The 21,431-nt window shown below is 38.7% G+C and overlaps 3 protein-coding genes across 4 annotated transcripts in view; 2 read left to right on the top strand and 1 right to left on the bottom strand.

Annotated features, from left to right (window-relative positions):
- hpca (hippocalcin) overlaps nt 1-21,431 on the top strand; it is an 802,589-nt gene that overhangs the window by 155,866 nt on the left and 625,292 nt on the right. The gene's annotated exons all lie outside the window — the stretch shown is intronic.
- zbtb8b (zinc finger and BTB domain containing 8B) overlaps nt 1-21,431 on the top strand; it is a 67,338-nt gene that overhangs the window by 6,973 nt on the left and 38,934 nt on the right. For both annotated transcript variants that reach the window (XM_073930802.1, XM_073930801.1), the window contains exon 2: nt 1,412-1,980. In XM_073930802.1, the coding sequence (XP_073786903.1) occupies nt 1,943-1,980 (38 nt within the window). In that variant the 5' untranslated portion in view covers nt 1,412-1,942. The remainder of the gene's footprint in view (nt 1-1,411; nt 1,981-21,431) is intronic.
- heyl (hes related family bHLH transcription factor with YRPW motif like) lies at nt 800-7,230 on the bottom strand. The gene is given in 5 exon segments (NM_181736.1): nt 800-2,060; nt 3,522-3,603; nt 3,732-3,815; nt 4,140-4,206; nt 7,106-7,230. Coding segments are annotated over 5 exon segments (933 nt in total). The 5' UTR covers nt 7,186-7,230; the 3' UTR covers nt 800-1,440.

The raw sequence follows: 21,431 nt of genomic DNA, 5'->3' as shown, positions 1-21,431 counted from the left end.
TACAGTGTTGTCAGTGTTGATTTATGATTGCAAGTCAAAATGCTACTGGCTTTTTGAGAGTAAAAAATCATAAAGTAACGGGAAAAACAAAATATATACCTGTGATCATTGATGATACATTAATAAGATCATATAAATTAAAATGATCACTGTGTTTAAGTAGATGCCTTCACATACTGATAGTTTAACTTTATAAGACTTTAATGCAGTGGTGTCAAACCAGGGCCTGGAGAGCCGCAGCCATTGCACAGTTTAGTTTCAACCCTGCTTCAACACACTTACCTATAGGTTTCAAACAAACTTGAAGGACTCAGTTAGTTTGATCAGATGTGTTTAATTAGGGTTGGAACTAAACTGTGCAGAGCTGCGGTGCTCCAGGAACTGAGTGTGACACCTGTGCTGTAATGTAACGTCATGGGCATAGGTATTAATTTTATTTAGCCTGTATATGTTTTTTTTTTAATTCTTCAAGTGCTGATTGGCTTGCATTTTTATGGAAATATATATAAAAAAAGTCACTGACCTCTTGTATGGCCTGAGGATGAGTAGAATAAGTTTTAATTTTTATTTTTAGCTAAATTATTCCTTTAATGATTTGCTCTGTTTCCCAGTGCTGGGTTGCAGCTGGAAGGGCGTAAAATGTGCTTGATAAGTTGGCGGTTCATTCTGCTGTGCTAACCCCTAATGAATAAATGGACTAAGTTGGTGGAAAACGAATGAATGATTTGCTCTGTTGCTGCCATCTTATGGATGCTCCATGTACATGCGTGCACACACACAAATAATTAAACAAGAAGGGTTTTGATAAGGCACATTTCTCTTTATATAATCTCCTCAAGCACTTCAATCTCAAATGTTCGATATATCATATCAGATTCCAAGTTAATGCATAAATGACAGAGTAAACAAATACACTTAATATAAAAAGATCAGAGTTCTAGAAAGTTCCAGTACCTGGATGCTAAAATCCAAGTTCTTAGCAATGAATTGCTGTCAGCCAATCTTTAATCATCTGGTCTCTCTGAGAGTCACATTCACCTTTATTGTATCGATTTGACACTTTTTACTTGATTCCCCTTCTATTTTTTCCTGTTAATGTAAACAGACTTTATTTTTTATTACATTTTCATATCTGTAAATGCCATTTAAGTTGGAATAGTAGAAGGAACTCAATAAACATTTCAATTTGAGCTTTGCAATTCTTTGCTATTCCCTTTCATATTTATGCATCTGAAGGGACTTACATTGCATTGAAGGTACACATTTATCACACCTTACAGTCCTAGGGTATCGAACCCACAACCTTGCTGTTGCAAGCGACATCCTCTATCACTTGAGCTACAGGAAATCATTAGCATTTAATGGTGCTAATTAAGTCCAAGTGACAAAGAAATGTACTTTTTGCTTCCAGAGTGTCCCAAACTCCAAACTTGAGGTTCTTCAAAACGCCCCTATCTCTGTGCCCCAGGCCTGTGCAGATTTACTGGAGGAACTCAAAGCCCTGCGACCTCCAGCTGGAGACCCAGCAGGCACGAAGGGTCTGAAGGAAATCTGTGGAGGTGAAGAGTTGGAGGAAGACGAGGAAGATGATGGGACTGTGCGCCCCTCAGGGGAATGCTGTTGAAGTCTGTGAAGATGTCCCGGAACGGACGGCAATTGACGCACGGAGGTCAGCGCTGGGTTCAGTATTGTCCCCTGGGTGCTCAATGATCCCATTCGGAGGGCTGGCGAAGGGTAGCCCAGAATGGTGGCCGTCCCATGTGGAGCCAGATCCCGGCGGGCGTTCGGGGGAAATGGAGTGGACGACGCTGGAGGCGATGCAGCTTGCAGCTGAGGAAAGGATGCCCAAGGCCAGGGAGGGAAAGGCAGAGCAGCGGGACTCTGGAGGAGAGGATCCAGCTCACTGGCGCAGTGGCTAAGGTGGGACACGAGGCGCGCACCGATGGGGTCTGATGATTCAACGCCCTCCAGAGAGCTGAGGTATCGCACCACTTCTCCAACACACTCCCGGAAGCCTAAAGTCCTGTAGTCCACTGCCAGAGCACGGGCATCAAAGTAGCCTGAGAGAAACAGAGAGAGATGTTTAAAATTGACTTTATTTTATTAAAATTTTAAAATATTAGTTCTCCATCTTTAACAAAGCACAACATATCTTTCTAAATACACACTTTCTCAGATTATTCACTATTGTTGGCATTCTTATAAAAACTAAATCAGAATAGATTCTCACTTTAATTAAACTCTTTAAAACTTCTTGACAAACGTCACCCTCTGTTTTCTTTTTTTATTTTCTTGTTTAATGTAAAGTGCCATTTTGGCTTTTTCTACAACAAAATTAATGATTTGCTCTTTTTTTCTCTTCTTTTTTGCAAATTTGAAACCAAAATGAAATCAACCTTAGAAAAAAACTACCTTAAAATCCACAAACATTAAACTAAACATCAGAAACAACATGTTGTCATGTTGTTCCAATACAAATTGATTAGATTAACTTAATAGTTTTTATAAATGTAAGTGGATTGAACATAAAACCATTAAGTTTAAATATGTTGATTCAGCTCATTTTAAATATAAATATTACAATACAAAAAGGCAGGTGTTTCCGAAGGAGGACACAGTGATCATTTTGCAAAACCTCCTTCTTAAAATATAAAAATAGAATGTAATGACTTTTTAAAACTACCTTTTAAATCTTTGAGGTCCAAACAACTTCTTTGAGGAGTCAATATACTTTTGGGTGAGAAAAACTTTAATAATGTTACAAAAGATTTACTAGTAGGATTAGAAGGCTGTTATCATGCATCCACATGGTTAATCCGCTATCACATACTGCTGCGTCCAGAAGTGAACAACAATCATTTATATTATTTATTACATTTCCTATTAATTGTATTTTATTAATATCTATCCTAAACCTAACCATCACAGTAATGTAAAAGCAGATCTGGATCTGGAATTTTCTCTATTAGTATGGCTGATTAACCATGCGAATGGATGATAACAGCCTTCTAGTTGGTTAATCTTAAAAACGAAAAAGGTTTTTTCACTCTTAAAGTTTTCATTTCCAGAAATAAAATTTTTGGCAGCACAGTGGCTCAGTGGTTAGCACTGTCATCTTACAGCCAGAAATTCCCTAGTTTGAGTACCAGCTGGACCAGTTGGCATTTCTGTGTGGAGTTTGCATGTTCTGCCAGTGTTGGTGTGGGTTTCCTCCTCCTAAATTGGCCATAGTGTATGATTGTGTGTGTGTGAATGTGAGTGTGTATGGGTGATTCCCGGTACTGGGTTGCAGCTGGAAGGACATCCGCTGGAATAGTCGATGGCTAATTCCGCTGTGGTGACCCCTGATGAATAAGGGACTAAGAATAAGGAATATGAATGAATGAATTTTCATTTTCGAATGAACTATCCTCTTAACTTGTGTTTGGGGATTTGTTCAAATCCTAATGAAAAGTATGAAGCTAGAAGCTATAACAGTATAACACCCTAATGAAAGTTCCCTGATCAGTGTCTCCTCTCACCTTTGCCACCCATGGCATGCAGCAGTTTGAGATGATCCACTGTCATCTGCAGGATCTCAGCCTTCTCTAGTTTAGAGGAACCCTGGCCAAGAGCAGAGAGAGAGCATCGGTTTGACTTTTTCTTTACTTGTAAACATTGTACACTGAACTCTTTGACATCTCATCTGTTTTCAAAAATGTAGCCTGCGGTGTCCCGCCTGATCGTCTTACCTGCTTCTCGAAGGCACTGGGTACGAGTCTCCTGAGCTCTGACAGGCTGTGGTTGATCCTGTCCCTGCGCCTCTTCTCAATTATCTGTGGAATCCAGCGGAGTCAATTTAAAGACAGAACAACGATTTGAAGTGGAAAGCATTTGCTAACCGGATTATTTCTTGCGGCCGAGGCCTAGTCGCAGCATTCTCAAGATCAGATTTTGGAAACAAAATAACAAGTCAACTATAGGAAAACACAAATCAAAGTCAGACAAGAGGGCTTAAACTGTAAAAAGTGCACGCTGCTGGAGAGGGTCGTGTTGCAGGGGAGTTTTGAAAGACCTTGAGATCATATATGAGTGATATGTATTCGGTCTGTTCCTGAACAAGCCAAGGGAAAAACAGAGCTAGATTGACGTAAACTCACCCCTCTTCTCTTCTTGCGCGCCAGGATCTGTGAGGTACTGCCTGGAGACATGGACCCAGTGACAGGGCTGAGCGAGAGAAAGAACGAGCGGGGAAGGGGACAGATTAAAGCTTTGATGTCAATGCATATTGTTGTCATTACTGTACTTAATACAAGGCAGAAACGCTGTTGCACATCATCAAACCCAATCTAATTTGTCTTGGGGAACAGCTAGACACGGGAGCGCCGGGGTAAACAGAAAACAAGATTATTTTGGTTTAACGCGTTTTTGGACATTATTGTCAGATGGCTGATATGTTATGATTTTTGCATCGTACGAGAGGCATTTTCGTTTTAAGCTCAAAAGACATGATGATTACTTGTCCGCAGGGCAAGCTGCAATGGTGGCTTTTGCGTGCACATCAATACTCCGTATTATCCTTCAATGTGGATCTGGTTTGCATGGGCACTTTCTGTGCTCTGCCAGCGGAATGACACTGTTTGTTTTGCTTTACTTTGACTTCCAAGCATAACTATTATTTTTATATCATATTGTTATTCCTTTTAACATTAAGAGGCTTAATTCACAAACATTCCGTTTGTTTGGTGGAAAAGAAGATGGTCCAAAAAGAAAATTAGTTGCAGGAATATACTTTTTTTTTTTTTTTGCAGTCCTTTTAAGAGTTTTCAAAGGCAATGGTATGAGAAAGGACTGGTTGCAGGATGCAGTTCAGAAGGACCAAACAGCAGTTGCTGGAGACTTCAGTCTAATGACTAAATGACTGAGTGAAAAATGCAAAACAGACAAGGAAAAGGCAGGCTGGAACAGCAGAGGACAGATATGCCTTTCAAGAAAGAGTCAAATAAGATCATTACAGGCCGTCCTGCTTCACAGTGGCCCAATTTGTGATTTTTGACAACGTTTGTCTGCTGTCGTGTCGCGGTAGTCAACAAACAGGAATAGTGTATGACAGTGGAATGTGTTAAAACAATGCATTTAATCTCCCGAGAACACAACAACAGGACTTTTATAAGCATTATTGGTTGTACTATAAAGAATTTTAGTTTAGTTTTGCAAAAGTTTTAGGTGTTTCTTCATCAAAACATAATAAAAAGTACATTTGTGTGATATACAGTTGAGGGCAGAATTATTAGCCACACTGAATTATAAGCCCTGTTTATTTTTTCACCAATTTCTGTTTAACGGAGAGCAGATTTTTTTTCAACACATTTCTAAACATAATAGTTTTAATAACCCATTTCTAATAAGTGATTTATTTTATCTTTGCCATGATGACAGTAAATAATATTTTACTAGATATTTTTCAAGACACATCTATACAGCTTATAGTGACATTTAAAGGCTTAACTAGGTTAATTAGGTTAACTAGGCAGGTTAGAGTAATTAAGCAAGTCATTGTATAACCATTGTTTGTTCTGTAGACTATCACAAAATATATAGCTTAAATGGGCTAATAATTTTGACCTTGAAATGTTTAAAAAACATTTTTACAAAAATTAAAACAAAAATTAAAAACTGTATTCTAGCTGAAATAAAACAAATAAGACGCTCTCCAGAAGAAACAATAATATTAGACATACTGTGAAAATTTCCTTGCTCTGTGAAATATCATTTGGGAAATATTTGAAAAAATAAAAAAATTCAAAGCGGGGCTAATAATTCTGACTTCAACTGTTATAGTTTAATGACACCCACAAGCACTGAAAATTGCATAATTTACTGTAGCAAGTAGATATAACAAGTGTACTGTAAAAAGAAATGTTACACCTTTTTTTAATTGAGCTTTGTTACAGTGTAATTACACTTATAAGCACTGTATATTAATTAACATCCTTACTACACTGCAAAAAATGCTTTTCTTACTTAGATTTTTGGTCTTGTTTCTAGTCCAAATATCATTATAATATAAAAATCAAGAAGCATTTTCTAGACAAGAAAAACATATAGTCTTGTTTTCAGAAATAATATGCCAAAATTAGGTGAGTTTTTCCTTAAAACAAGCAAAATAATCTGCCAATGGGGTAAGCAAAATATTCTTACGTCAAAAGAAAAAACAAGATTAATTTGCTTACCCCATTGGCAGATTATTTTACTTGTTTTAAGGAAAAATTAACTTAATATTGGCATGTTATTTCTCAAAACAAGACAATATGTTTTGCTTGTCTAGAAAATGCTTCTTAATATAAGAAATTTTAGATATTTAGACTAGAAACAAGACCAAAAATCTAAGCAAGAAAAGCATTTTTTGCAGTGTATATCATTAGGTTTACAGTTTAGGGTAGGCATGTTGCAGATAATTATGCATAATTTCTTGTAGTAAGTACATGTAACGTAACACGGGCACTATAAAATAAAGATTACCCTTTATTTAGTAACACTTTAAGTGACCTTTTTACATGTTTTGTGTACTACTTAATATGGAAGTTACAATTAGTTATGCATAATTACAATGCCTGCATTCTAACCATATTGTAAGTAGATGTAATTAATTAACATTACCCAGTAGTTCAATGTACAGTTACATTGTAACAAGAACACCTTAAAATAAAACGTGACCCTTTATTTTAGCTAACACATGCATAAGCACCAAATAATAACAACATAAACCTGCTATACATTTTAGTTTAGTATGATTGCTTGCACTAGATGCATATAATGGGTGAAATACCATTTTCAAAATTGGCAAATTCTGGCAAATGCAAAAATGTACTCAATTTATAGCATATTTGTAGCTTGATTTGTAAATGTAAAACGTAATAAACAGCACAGTACATTACCTGTGATGAGGCCTATGGTTGCTTCTCTAGAAACACCTTGCATTTTGACAACCAGAGCTGCTTTTTTTACACTTTTTAGTACTTTTTTTTTATTCTAATACATCTTAAATTGAGATCTGTTGAGTCTCTAGGCTACAGTGTGAGCTCTACACATACAGCGATTGACAGCTATGTCAAATAGTCCTCACCAGTAGCTGTCCTCCTGTCCGACATCGATGAGTTCATCCGTGTCTGAGTCTGGAGAACTGTAGTCATGAGGTCTCTTCATCTCCACAGGTTCCTCAGTCCTCCTGTTCAATCGATGGAGCGATTTAGCCTTTCAATGTTTATAGAGATGATCTCAGATGATGGATTTCTCCTCTATCCTTCAAATGCAACAGTAAGGAAAGCAGCCACCTTCTAAAGCAAGCACGCCCCTCCCTATTTCCTTTTCTCTCTCCACCTTCTTCTCCCTCTATCCTTGAACCACAATACAAGCACGCTGTATTGGGAGTCTCTGTTAGACCTTGTTGCAGACTTAGCCTGCTCCTTGTTTCTGCTCTTATGTGTACTTGTGTTTTGACATCCCCAGACCTCCAGGATTCAAAGTCGGAGAATGACAGTCCTCCTTCTCTCACTGTTTCAACTTTCTGTCTCTCCGTCACTCTCGATCTTTTGCTCTCTGCTGCGGCAGCACAAGTGACTGAACTTGGGCACTTTGGCAAAGTTGCCAGTTTTGGCTCCCTCTTCCTTGCCCTCCCATGCTCCCTCCCAGCCCCTCATCACCCCTCCCTTCTTCCTCTCTCTCTCTCTCTGTCATTTCTCTCCTTTCAATTAGCCTCTTTTCTCCACCGTCTCATCTCGCTCTATCTTTACCCCCCTCGGTCCCTCCCCTTCTTCCTTCTGTCTCTGTTTCCCTCTGTCTCCTCTTTTCCACTCTTTTTAATTAGTTTCCCTCCCTCTCTCCCAGGACAATAGGAAGAACGCTGTGGGAATAAAGTCTTGGGTTTGGACCCACATGCACACTTACATTGGCCCCAAAAAGTATACTAATAGACTTAAGACAGACATATAAAACTATATAAATAAAGTTCCATTTTTGCTTTAACTTTTACAGAACTTGTATGACAGAGTATTTATTAGGCTACTCATACTTTGAGAGTTAAAAATTAACAAATAAAAATACAGTCACTTCAGAAGCAATACCCATGAGTATGCCCAAATCTGGTTTCTGCAGTTTATTTAGCCAATCATTCTATCTATCTATCTATCTATCTATCTATCTATCTATCTATCTATCTATCTATCTATCTATCTATCTGTCTGTCTGTCTGTCTGTCTGTCTGTCTGTCTGTCTGTCTGTCTGTCTGTCTGTCTGTCTGTCTGTCTGTCTGTCTGTCTGTCTGTCTGTCTGTCTGTCTGTCTGTCTGTCTGTCTGTCTGTCTGTCTGTCTGTCTGTCTATCTATCTATCTATCTATCTATCTGCACTGTTGGGAGGCGTGTGTTGGCTCAACCGTGCAGGCCAAGTGCCTTAGTGCCTCCACCAGTGATGACATGCAGCCATATCGCACTGCTATGAGTGTGATATTGCATTTATATAACAATTTGACGGCATAATCGTATGTATAAAAAAGAAAATCAAACACGGAGAATCTCAAAAACCCTTTTTCACAAGGAACTACTTTATTCCACCACTCATTCATATCTGCAGCTGACCATCAGAACAGCTGAAACCGTTGCTAATTCACTAACGTCACTTTAGTGCTAGTATTTGAATAATTCTCTAGCGTAATATCTAAAGTGATGACAAAACACTTGCAAAAAATTGTTGCTCACATTTTTAAGATTGTAAAGCTGAGCGACATGAAATGCCATCAGTCTACAGAGATTTCTCAGTGTTTCTCTGTTGCAATCAGGATATCACAATGATTAACCCTGAAAAAGCCAAAGCAAACACCACCAGTCTCTGTGGTATAAATACAGTTATACAAAATACAAAAGAGAAAGATTGATTTAGAATGTCAGCTGTATATAATAATTTTATAATTTATATTTAATAATTATAAGTATAATTTGCTCAGCTGTTGTCAGAAATTTGTGTTAAGAAAACGCTGAGTTTGTCCTCCCTCTAAGGACGTTTTATGTGGTCTCTGTCGCCATATTATGGAATGTCAATCAACACTTTCTTTGGACAGGCTGATGGCGGGCGATGCACTGAATCTCTGAAATTATTAACAGTTTAAAATAACCACTATCCTTATACGTAAATAGACTGCATAGTTGCAATCTAAACAACTACATTCTTGACAAAAAAATCATCAAAAGTACATTATGTTGTCCAACAGCAGCAATATTTGTAGTGTCCTATGCTTGTCGCTGCATGTGGGCGGAGTAATACGCAAGGGGGAAAGGTGAAGAGGCTGTACTAGTGCTCTTATTTGCAGAACTATATCATACGGCCATATATATATATATATATTTATACAACAGTTCTGTCTGTTTCTCGAATCTGATTGGCTGATAGCTGTGATATAATTAAGTAATATCAGCACCCGTACAGCCTCTTTACCCTTTGTGTATTACTCTGCCCACATACAGCCAGCATAAAGCAGACACTACAGATCTAAAGTTTAAAAGATGCTTGCTCAGCTGTTTAACTGTCAGCTTATGATTTGAATCCAACGCGGAAAAAAGTAGTTCCTCATACAAAAGGATTTTTGAGACTCTCCATGTTTGATTTTGTTTTTATATACACAATTATGCCGTCAAACTGTTGTATAAATTCATTATCACACTCGTAGCTGTGCGATATGGCTGCACTAAGGCACTTCTCCCACCAGTGCCGATATACAGCCATATTGCACGTGCTACTCGTGTGATATTGCTTAAATATACATTCAGTTTTTATATAAATTTCTAATTTCAATAATATTATTGAATAGTGTGCAAATGTGTATATGATTTATACACAATACAGTTTGCAAATAATTTTTCCTCTCTTTTAGTAAATATATTATGAGAGATTTTAATTGCTGGTTCCAATTAGATTTTAAAATTAGATTTTATTTTATGTTTTTAGTCTTTTAGTTTCTACTCTCAAAATTGTTCCACATAAATCTGCAAATGTTTTTTTATTTTTTTTTACAGAAAAAGGTCAGCGATTCTAATCACAGATATACTAACAAACAAAACTATAGCCCCTTTCACACATACAGACCTTTCCGGAAAATTACCGGCAATTTTCCGGAAAGGATGTATGTGTGAACAGGTCCTTTTTGAAAATACCGGTAAATTCGTTCTGGCTATTTTCCGGAAAGAGAAGTTGTAACATTACCGGCAATTTGCCGGAATGCTGCGCTGTGTGAACGCAGAAGGAATCTTTCCGGAATAAGCGCGTGCACGTCTAGAACGTGCTGACGTAAGACTTCTGCTTTAGCCAATCACAACAGTCAGACGCATTTACGTCCGCGCGGTTTGTGGGAATAAAAGCCTTTGAATATTTTTCCAGACGCATTTAGCTGCTAGAAGTTAGTCAGATAACGTTTATATGTTCTCCTTAATGCCAACTGTGCAAATAATCATCGATAAGATGCTTATGATAAGCCGTTGTTTGTTTACCTTCAAGCTTTGTGTGTGCCCATGAAACAGCCTGTGAGCGCCAGCACACGCACATATTATGAACATCTCGACATGCGAATATGATCCTGTGAAAGTTGTTTACAATATTGATCATCAAAAGAGTTTGTAATTTAGTCAAATGTTTACAAATACAAGCGCAGCCGTTTAAAGCTCATTTGTGGTGAATGATGTCAGAATTTACCGGTATTTTGGAATGGATGTGTGAATGCTCTTTTCCGGAAAATTTCCGTAACGTCCTCGCCTGTGTGAACAGCGCTTTTTTGAATATACCGGTAAAGTCGTTCCGTAAATTTTCCGGATATTTACCGGTATCACTGTGTGAAAGGGGCGACTGTACCAGGCAGCCTCAGAAAAGCCTGATCAACAAATAACTTTTATTTATAATAACAAATAAAAAGTTGATTGAGAATCACTTTGATTTCAAATTGACTTCCTCTAGGTTTTTGGCAAAGTAGCTCATTTAGATCACCTAGTTAAAGGATTTTTATTTCTTTTGTTCCAATCATCTCGTAAGCAAGTGTTGACACATTATTGTCACCATTTATGATGTACTGATGTTCATTTCATAGGTTTACAAAAAGACAGTTTTCATTTTGTTCCATGCAGCTTTTGTCTTATGTAACACAATGTCCCAGGGCTAATGTCAGACCATCATGTTTTCCTTCAAATTTGGTCCTTATACAATCTAATTTAATTCAATAACCAAATAGGAGAAGGAAAAGAAGAAGAAATTTTGGCCCTTGTGCTTGTAGAAACAAAAGTGGGCATGAAAAATCAAGATTGATACTTTGTTGTTGTTACCTTTAATCCAAAGCTTCTGCAAATGTCCTGATTCTGAATTTGTTCATACATTTACCAAAATCAGTATTTTAATTTCCAAATGTTTATACATTTACCAAAATCAATATGTTACATTCCAAATGTTCAAACATTTGCCAAAATCTGAATAAAAAATGCATTTTGATCATCCAGATACCTTCAAATATCACTGTATTCAGAATTTGTTTGATTGAACACACCATTTGTTCAACCAATGGGGTGATTTTGAGGTGGTTTTATGTTTTTCCAATTTAATAAAAAAAGAAAAAACAAAACAATAAAAAATAATAATAAATGAACACATGATACTTAAGCCATTACTGTTAAATGTCAGATATCAGACAATTTCTTTTCCTAATACACACTTGGATGAGGTTTTATCATTCAAAACCAAGAAAAAATGACAGTTACAGACAGGGTTAGATATGTAAGACGGGTTACATAAAAAGCATTTTTTTTTAATACAACAGAAAAGGTTGATAAACTGTATAGAAATGTTCTGTTTTGCCATTAATTGTATATCTATTTTTTTCTATTTGAGTAAACTGCAACAGGTCATACATCCAATGCTGGCCAAAGATGTGTTTTTCCAGTTCAGTAGTATAATTATTTGAGCAATAATTAAGCAAAAGGCTAATACACTTGACTGCAAAGATGCAAGCGATAGGATTAAGTCCAAACAGTGCCACTAAAGGACATGGTTCAATTTTTAGAAGAAAAATATCAGAGTTTGATTTAAACATTGATGTCCAAAAAGAAATTAACTCTGGACAAAACCAAATAGTATGATAAAGGGTACCTGGAGCTTGTCGGCATCTGTCACAAATAGGATTAACTTCATGGGTTTGTTTTAGACAGTTTAACTTTTGTCCGATAAATTCTGTGTAATAGTTTAAACTGTATTAGTAAATGACGAGCTCAGATAGAAGTGGTATGTACGTGACAAAGAACTTCTGACCATTCATCATCTGAAAAAACAAGGTTAACATCTGATTGCTAGTGATTCATAATTTTATTTTAGACCAAGAAGAAGAATCTGACGTTATAATAAATGAGAAAATAGTTTTATATATGTTGGAGAAAGCACCCTTAGAATATTTTATTTCCAAGAGTTGATCAATCTCTTGTTTAAGAGGTGCATGGGGGAAGTGAGAAAACGAATTTCTTATAAATTCTCGAGTCTGCAAATACCCAAAGAAGTGAGTTTTTGGAAGCCTGAATTTTTCTATGAGATATGAAAAGGTTACAAAAGTATTCTCGTGAAAGAGGTCATTAATATTTAAAACACCTCTTCTAAACCATAATGTAAATGCTCCATCTGATACAAAAGGCAAAAAAGAAGGATTTTTGGTCACACTACAATAAGGTTCATTAGTTAATGTCAATTAATGCATTTATTAACATGAACAAACAATGAACAATACATATACAACTGTATTTGTTGATGTTACTTAACGTTAGTTAATGAAAATACAGTAGTTCATTGTTAGTTCATGTTAACTCATGGTGCATTAATGTTAACAAGCATGGACTTGGATGTTAATAATGCATTAGTAAATGTTCAATTATGATTACTAAATGCTGTACATGTGTTGTTCATGATTAGTTCATGTTAGTAAATGCATTAACTAATGAACCTTATTGTAAAGTGTTACCAGATTTTTATATATAGGAGACAAATACGACATTGCCTAAATGGGTTATCTTTTTGACTAATGACAGGGACAGGGAGTTAAGGAAGAGTTCAGATTCAAAAACCTGTAAGTGTTATTTCACTTTAAAGGCAATAAAAGGAACTTATTTGTTACTACAAAAGTAAAATAACATATCCTACACAAAGGAGTCAGAGAAAAACGCTAATTTTAGAAGAAAATATTGGATGGCTTTGAGAGGTTTTTTCATCTAACTCTTTATATTCAGGTAACCCGTTAATTAAAAAATCATTTTAACTTAATATAGTGACAAATATAAATTCAACTTTAAGAATTTACTGTTGAAAAACATTATTTTACCACTATACATGACTCTCTACAGTGGATTTGAGGGACCGAGCAGCTTTGATAATCACCCTGAATCGATGCCCTCTGTCTGAGGAGAGGTTAAGAGAGGATTTAGCCACTGAGTGTCAGAACAGAAGATCTCTTCAAAAACGACAGCTTCTTATCTCACACGTGCTGCCTTTTCAAAAGAAACATTTCACCTCACACTATATAGTGCTAATCACGTCCACCTAAACTCTGAGGTGTTCACCCCCAACCACTATCCCGTGGGAAGCTGTAGGGTGAAAGCAGTCATGGTAACTAGAATTACAAGCGGCTGGCAGGAGTTTGCTGTCAGAAACTGTGCCTTACTGACCCAGGAGCTGCAGCAGCATCGCACAATACCACACACACACCCTTCTGCCTTCCTGTTGGCTCACTGCTATGATTTAATGGGGCTGTATGCATTCAGTAGTTTCCTAGTAGTGTGTGTTTGTGCCAGTGCAATTGTGTTAAAAGGGTAGCCCCTCTGATGCAATTAATCCTACAAAAACCGTAAGAATAACAGATGGGCTGTAGAGAGTGTTTTAAAGAGTGTTTAAACTTTTATGGGTTGTGAGATTTTGGGGCAACCTTTTCATAGTTGATACATTGCATCGGGGAAGTATTCATAGCGCTTCACTTTTTCCACATTTTTTAAATGTTACAGCCTTATTCCAAAATGGATTCAATTAATTTATTTCCTTAAAATTCTACACACAACACCCCATAATGACAATGTGAATTTTTTTTTAAATTGTTGATTTTATTAAAAATAGAAAACCTGAAAAATGACATGTGCATAAGTATTCACACGCTTTACTCAATACTTTGTTGATGCACCTTTGGCAGCAATATGCTTATTTCACACGGCCGCCATTTTAAAACACGAAAGCGAGGATGAGGTGGGAAGAAACCCGTAAGTTTAGGACCAGCACTGTAAACATTGCAACAACATTTTAAAATTTGGCTCAAACAAAATCAAGTATGCAGCCACTGATTTGATTTCATTTTATGTATGACAGTGATGTATTGCATTTATTGTATTGTAAGTGTATATTGTATTGGTTATTACTGTTAAATTTGTTACTTCCTGTCCAGGGACTACAGATGTAAACTAGCTTTACAGCTAACTCTGGCACAACATGTCATGTTGTACATTGTCCCTGTATAAATAAATAAAATAAATACTATATACTATAAATACTAAATACTAAATAAATGCTGTGGACTACAAACCTGCAGTTGTTGTCGAGATTTCAAAATGCAGAAATGATGTAAACATCACTTTAATATCATTCAGCTCAGTTTAATTTAAACGATTAAAAGCAAATTAGGCATCAAACAACATTACATTCTGTTTAAGAGTAATACGCTTAAGTTTCCTCCTAGGTTTCAGTTTATGGCAGCAGGTAAATACCGTGGAGACGCTTTCCTGCTTCAGCCTCTGTAACCCGGTGAGCAATAAAACAATGCAGTCCTCTGTAGCACATCCTCGTATTGTCTGTAGCAGTGTTGTCCCGGTACTGAAATTTTAGAAGGTCCATTTCCGGCTAACATTTAAGGTCATCAGTTTACCTCTCTTCACAGATTGCAAACACAGATAGACGGACCTTGGATCGTTTTAAAGCCGTGCAGATCAGTCGATTTATCAGCGGATCACTCGTCTGTGTTTGCACTTTGTAAACAGTGGTGAAGTGCAATGAACTGATGACCTTCACAACCAATCACAGTCTTTCTGTTAAGCATGTGAACACCATGGCAAATCAGCTCTGTTTAAGAAGGCCATTGTAATGAAGTTTACGGCCCTTTGGCCGCCGGGAAAAAGGAGGCGGAGAACCGACGCAGGTTTAAAATATTTATTAATAATAATGACGGCAGCTCCTCACGGAGACTGCCATTTAAACCAAAACAACCGGACGGCAGCTCCTCGCGGAGACTGCCGTCAAACTGAAAGCAAAAGTAAAACAATATGCCCGGGCCCGGTCCTCTCTCGGCTTCCTCTGCCATCGTTCCTCCCTTTATTGTCCAGAGCTCCTTCCGTGGGATCCGAGGCAGGTGCGCACCGCACGTGTATCCACTTACGCGGTGGCCTCACCCCGTTCCCACGGCTCTCGGCCACGCCCCCTTGCCACATACCCCCATCTCCCATCACAGGCCGGGGGCACCCCGTGGCTGTGCATACTCCGAGGGGGGGGTTTGGCGCCACAGCACCCGCGAGACCTATATGAGACGGGCCGAGAGAAAAGGAGATGGAAAAAAAAAAAGGAGGAAAGACAGAGTAGACCGAGAAAGGGGAGAGAGGAAAAAAAAAAATTGGGGTTCGGTTCTCCAGACACGCTGCCACTCGGTCCTCCACCAGCTGAGAGATGCGACGTCGTGCTGGGAGCCCTGTGGAGGAATCTATCCACCCGTCCGTCTTCTGGCATCCGGCGGCGGTTCTCCTGGCTGGCTGGCGGCATTTCTGGTCTCCTGCTCCGCTCCCGCTTCGGTGGATGGATGCAGGCTCTGGCATCATGGCGGATCGCGGCGACTCCCCCGGGTTCTGTGGGATGGCTCCCTTCAGCTCTTTCCCTTCCGGTGGTGAGCCCCGCGTCCCCTGCTCCTCCCCATGCTGGGAGATGACAGCAGGCAGATCCTTTCCTCGCCAGCCTCAGGCCGCCCCGGCACTCTTGGCAGACGAACGGGTTTCTCCCCCACTCGGGTTAACTCCCGAACACTCGCCCCCTCTCTCAGTGGCGAGGGCATCTGGACAACGCGTCCCTCCTTCTCCCGGGCTTCGGCACCACTGTAATGAAGTTTACGGCCCTTTGGCCGCCGGGAAAAAGGAGGCGGAGAACCGACGCAGGTTTAAAATATTTATTAATAATAATGACGGCAGCTCCTCACGGAGACTGCCATTTAAACCAAAACAACCGGACGGCAGCTCCTCGTGGAGACTACCGTCAAACTGAAAGCAAAAGTAAAATAATATGCCCGGGCCCGGTCCTCTCTCGGCTTCCTCTGCCATCGGTCCTCCCTTTATTGTCCAGAGCTCCTTCCGTGGGATCCGAGGCAGGTGCGCACCGCACGTGTATCCACTTACGCGGTGGCCTCACCCCGTTCCCACGGCTCTCGGCCACGCCCCCTCGCCACAGCCATCAACATGTTAACAGGAAATGTAAATTTTTTTACATTTCAGTACCAACATTTTTTATTGTGACAAGTCTAATATAGTGAAAGAATCAGTTCATTAACACTAAGGCCCCGTTTACACTAATGCGTTTTAGTTTGAAAACGCATAAGTTTTGCTACGGTTACGCCAACCGTCCACACTATGCCGGAGTTCTCGAGCGCCGAAAACGGAGCGTTTCAAAAACGCTGAAGAGGCCGTTTTCATTCTGAAACGCTGCTGCTCCGTCTCAGTGTGGATGATGGAAAACGGAGACATCTGAAAACGGAGGTGGGGCTGCTGACATTCGCCTCTCTGATTGGGGCTTTTCCTGAATATTAAGTAGCCTAACACACACAGTTCGTATAACAAAACAGAGCCGATAACAACTGCCTCCTTTCAATTTCAGTGAAAATACGAAACATACCCTCTCTTTTGCTGAATATCAGTTTTAGTAATCGATAATGGCCATTATAAAAGTATGACATACAATAAGTTTTTACATTATAGGAAATAAAGGCAAGCGATCAGTCAATATACATAATAGGCTACGTGGTTTCATCAATCATTTACTTATCTTTGCGCTCAGCCAAAACACGTTACCTGAGAAAAAGTAAGATTCTAATGACCAAAGTCAGGGAATGTGTCGTTAGATAAAGTCAACAAGATGAATGAAATATCCCGTATAATAAATATAGTGAGATATTAGATCCAGCGGGAGATGCTTGATGAGGAGTCCGACTAGCAGAGCTCTCATCTGGGTAGATGGGCTGCAGCGCTTGCCAGAGAGTGTCTGTGTGGTCACGTGATGTGCGTTTTCAGCGTTTTGGTGTGGACGGAGAGCAGTTCAGAAACGCTGGATAAAACGTGAGTGTGGACGCGGATCGTTTTCATTCTAAAACGCCGTTTTAAAACTAAAACGCACTAGTGTAAACGGGGCCTAAGTTTGATAAAAGACATCGTTAGTGCCATTTCCCTTAGCTGAAAATGAGGTCCAGTATCCCTTTTTATTTTCACTCCTCATTCAGAACGAATCTTTGGGTCACTTGGAAAGCGATGAAATAATAAATTTGTGTAACTTTCTCCTCGCTGATAAGATAAACAGCCAGGTACAAAACATTCCTCTGTGAGTCAGATGATACTTCGGGTTTCTTCCCACTGCAGCCTCGATTTCGCTGTTCAAAATGGCGGCCGTGTGAAATCAGTCTATTACAGCTAAGTCTTTTTGAATATGATGTCACAAGCTTGGCTCACCTGACTTTGGGAATTTTTGCCCATTTCTTTTTGCAGTACCTCTCAAGCTCTATCATTGGATAGAGCTTTGGATGGGAAGCAACAGCGTACAGCCATTTTCAGATCTCTCCAGAGATGTTCAATAGGATTTAGGTCTGGGCTCTGTGTGGGCCACTCAAAGACATTCACCGAGTTGTTGTAAAGCCACTCCATTGATATTTTGGCAGTGTGCTTTGGCTTATTGTCCTGCTGGAAGATGAACCGTCGCCCCAGTCTGAGGTCTAGAGCACTCTGAGGCAGGTTTTTATTCAGGGTGTCTCTGTACATTGCTGCATTCATCTTTTCCTCTATCCTGACTAGTCTTTCAGTTCCTGCTGCTGAAAAACATCCCCACAACAAGATGCTGCCACCACCATCCTCCACTGTTGGAATGAACTGCCAACCTTGCTATTCCTCATAGTAATACCAAGTAAAGTTAAGCAGCTGTTTATAAAAGTTATGCTCCAATCACACCTGATAATGAGTTTTTGCATTAGTGTGATCACAAATGGATGCTTAGTGTAAACATGCTTAGTGTTTGTCCATTTTGCCAGCCGTGTAGTGTTAAATGTTGCAGTGCTAGTATGTTTCTTTTACATCACAGTTGAGGGAAAAATGTCAAAACAAAGGATTTTCACTGGAGAAGAGGCCGTTTTAATAACAATCTGACTTAATCTTTCTGGATCCTGAGTCTGTGGAGGCTGGAACCCCTCACTAATTTTTGTGGCTTTTGGAAGTGTGGAATTTTTGGTAACACTTTATTCTGATGGTCCATTTGAGTATTAGTAGACTGTCTGCTTAATATCTGCTGATACTGCTCCTTCAACAGACATTTAACTGACTGTAAGAAACTTTACAGGTACATGTCAACTTACACTAACCCTAACCCCATCCTGACAGTCTACTTATAGTCTAATGAGAATTAGTTGTCATGTAGATGCAATGTAACTTAAATTCAACAAACAGACCATCAAAATAAAGTGTGACCATTTTTTTTTGTCTTAATTAACCTCTTGGTCTTTATTGAACATATTGGTCTCTATTAACTGTATATGAACTGTAATTCTTCTACAGTTATCCAACATTTATGGAGCCTTCAACAAAAGACAGCTTGCCCACTGCATTTGTCAAGTCAATGAAAACGACACTAAAATATGCAAAGGTAAAATAACGCAAGATCGCATTTACAATGACAGTTTAAAAACTTGTATTTATTTTAAAAGTATCAGGTAAATCACACAGGATTTGAGAAAAGGGTTAGCTTTGTTCAATGGCAATTGGTTTGATCATTTCTGATGGGGAATTTTCGGTGTCCAAATGCATTTCGGGGGCTACTGAACATGCAAATCCAAGCTTGCATGCATCTGTTCATGATTTTTCCCACAGTACGATCTGTTTAAAAGGCATGTGCTTTTTCAAACATCTCCTCTCTGCTTCTGCTTTTAGAGATGGATGGTGGCAGCAATTAGCAATGAGTGGACGTGTGGCATTTGACCGTCGCGGGAGGCTCACAGTTTGATGTTTGAGTCAAAAAACGAGCGTAAGAGATCCCTTTATCCCTCCATTCTCCCCCCACTCCATCTCCTTTCATTACCAATCCCTCCTTTTATTCGAGTCTGGATTTCATTTCCAGAAAGCAAGACGAAAGGAGCTGGAGAGAAGTCGGCCCGTACGCTGTGCCCGTTCTGTTATTTTTTGTTGTCCACCCGCTTCAAAGCCCGAGCTTTCTTCTCGTTCTCCATTCTGATTATTGTTTCTTTTCCAGGGTTTTTCTGCCTCCTTCGCTTCTCCTCCTCTTCCTCTGGGGTTTTTGATCTTTTGCATGGCACACTTCCTTCGCTGATGACAAATTAAGGGGGGAAAATCGCAGTGGAAATTGGACGAAAGCAGCAGAGGGGGAATTAAGTAAATAAATAAGTTGATCTGTAAAAATAGTTTGCAGCGGGGGGAAACCGAGAACAAGAGCCAGAGAACAAAGCGAATTCTGGTATTGAGCAAAGCGGCTTCTTACGCCACTTCAGCCCTCCCTTCTCACCACAACAAGAACAGCCTCACAATCGGAATTAACAAGCTCATATTTTTACGATTCTCTCATAGAAAGAAACGCACACACATTTAGCATTGGCTGTTTTACATTTCACACACACACACACACAAGCTAATGTGCAACTCGCATATTAAAAGTTACTGCCAAACAACAGCAGCCAAAGCTCACACACTCTTCCTCAAGCGGTAATGGTGTATTAATTTGTGCTGACACACACTCGCTCACTCACACACACACAGCCACATGCATTTAACCAGCTCTACCACATCTTGCACGGCTTTCTTCCCTTTATGTGTAAATCTCAGCGGCTGACCCCAAAATCAGCCTGTGTTTTGATGTTCCTTTTCATTTGACTCTGTGAGTGTCGAAGCCCCCACTGCGAGCACTGGCGAATCCCACAGGGATGCATCTCTCCTCCAGCCACTAGAGGAATGCCAGACACTCAGCCCTGCCCACTTTAAAGGCTGCAAATGACACTGTTCTTCATTGCGTGAATTTGTGTATGTATATTCATGGACATGTGTCCCCCAAGTACGAATGCACTGAATGCAGGACACATGTCACAACCGACTGAGGTGGAGCCAGTGCGTTTGCTATTCCATGGGTATTTTTTTTGGTATTCAAACAGTCATTTAGTCATGGGTATGTTTAGTTCTCCAAAGTTTCCAACTATATTTTCAGTATTATTTTAATTATGTACTTTTTCTTACACTTTAAAAAATGTCCTTTAAATATTTATCATTTAATTCCGAATTTTGCAATTCAAGAATTTTTTCATTTATTTACAGTTATGAATTGCATTGGAGGACCTTGATCTCTGTGCTGTCTACTCTTGATGTTGAAAATACAACTTTGCATTTCAACAGAGTGACTTAGTATTTTAGTACTTTAAAACAATCTAATGCATAAGAAATAATATATATATGTATATATATATATATATATATATATATATATATATATATATATATATATATATATATATATATATAAATTAATGGTTTATTGTCACTTAATTTCGCACCAAACCACACAATGTATCACTTCATATTAAATGTCAATAAAAGCAACCTTTTCAAACTTTTTCAACATAAAAAGTTCATTGAGGAAAGATCAAGGTCCTATAATGCAATTCAAAAGCATAAACATGCCTGGGGTGCGTTTCCCAAACAACGGCATGACCCGCGGCTGAACTATCATAATATGATGCATTGTTTGGAAAAAGAACTATGTAGTGACGACTGTTTCCCAAAACCTGTAGTTTCTCTGTCCCAGCTCCATCGTTTGAACCACATTAGTTATAATGTAAAACGCCCATAATGATGCTTTAAACAGAGTGGAGTAACAACTTCCTTAGATAAAGACCCCATAAATATATAAAATTTTTTTAAAATTTTTACACGCACATGCATTAAAAAAATATATTAGTTCTGGTAAAAACATGCACTCGTTTTCCATACTAACTAAAATATGTCTAAATGGCACATACAGAGCCTGTGTCCTCTAAACTAAACAAATATTATTTAGAATATTCCACATTCTATTCTAAAACATAAAATCACTTACAAAAGCTAACACTTGTTCTAGT

Source organism: Danio rerio, chromosome 19 (assembly GCF_049306965.1).
Source record: "Danio rerio strain Tuebingen ecotype United States chromosome 19, GRCz12tu, whole genome shotgun sequence".
Classification (NCBI taxonomy): Eukaryota; Metazoa; Chordata; class Actinopteri; order Cypriniformes; family Danionidae; genus Danio; species Danio rerio.
Note: the sequence above shows the minus strand (reverse complement) of the source record. Positions and strands in the feature narration are given on the sequence as shown.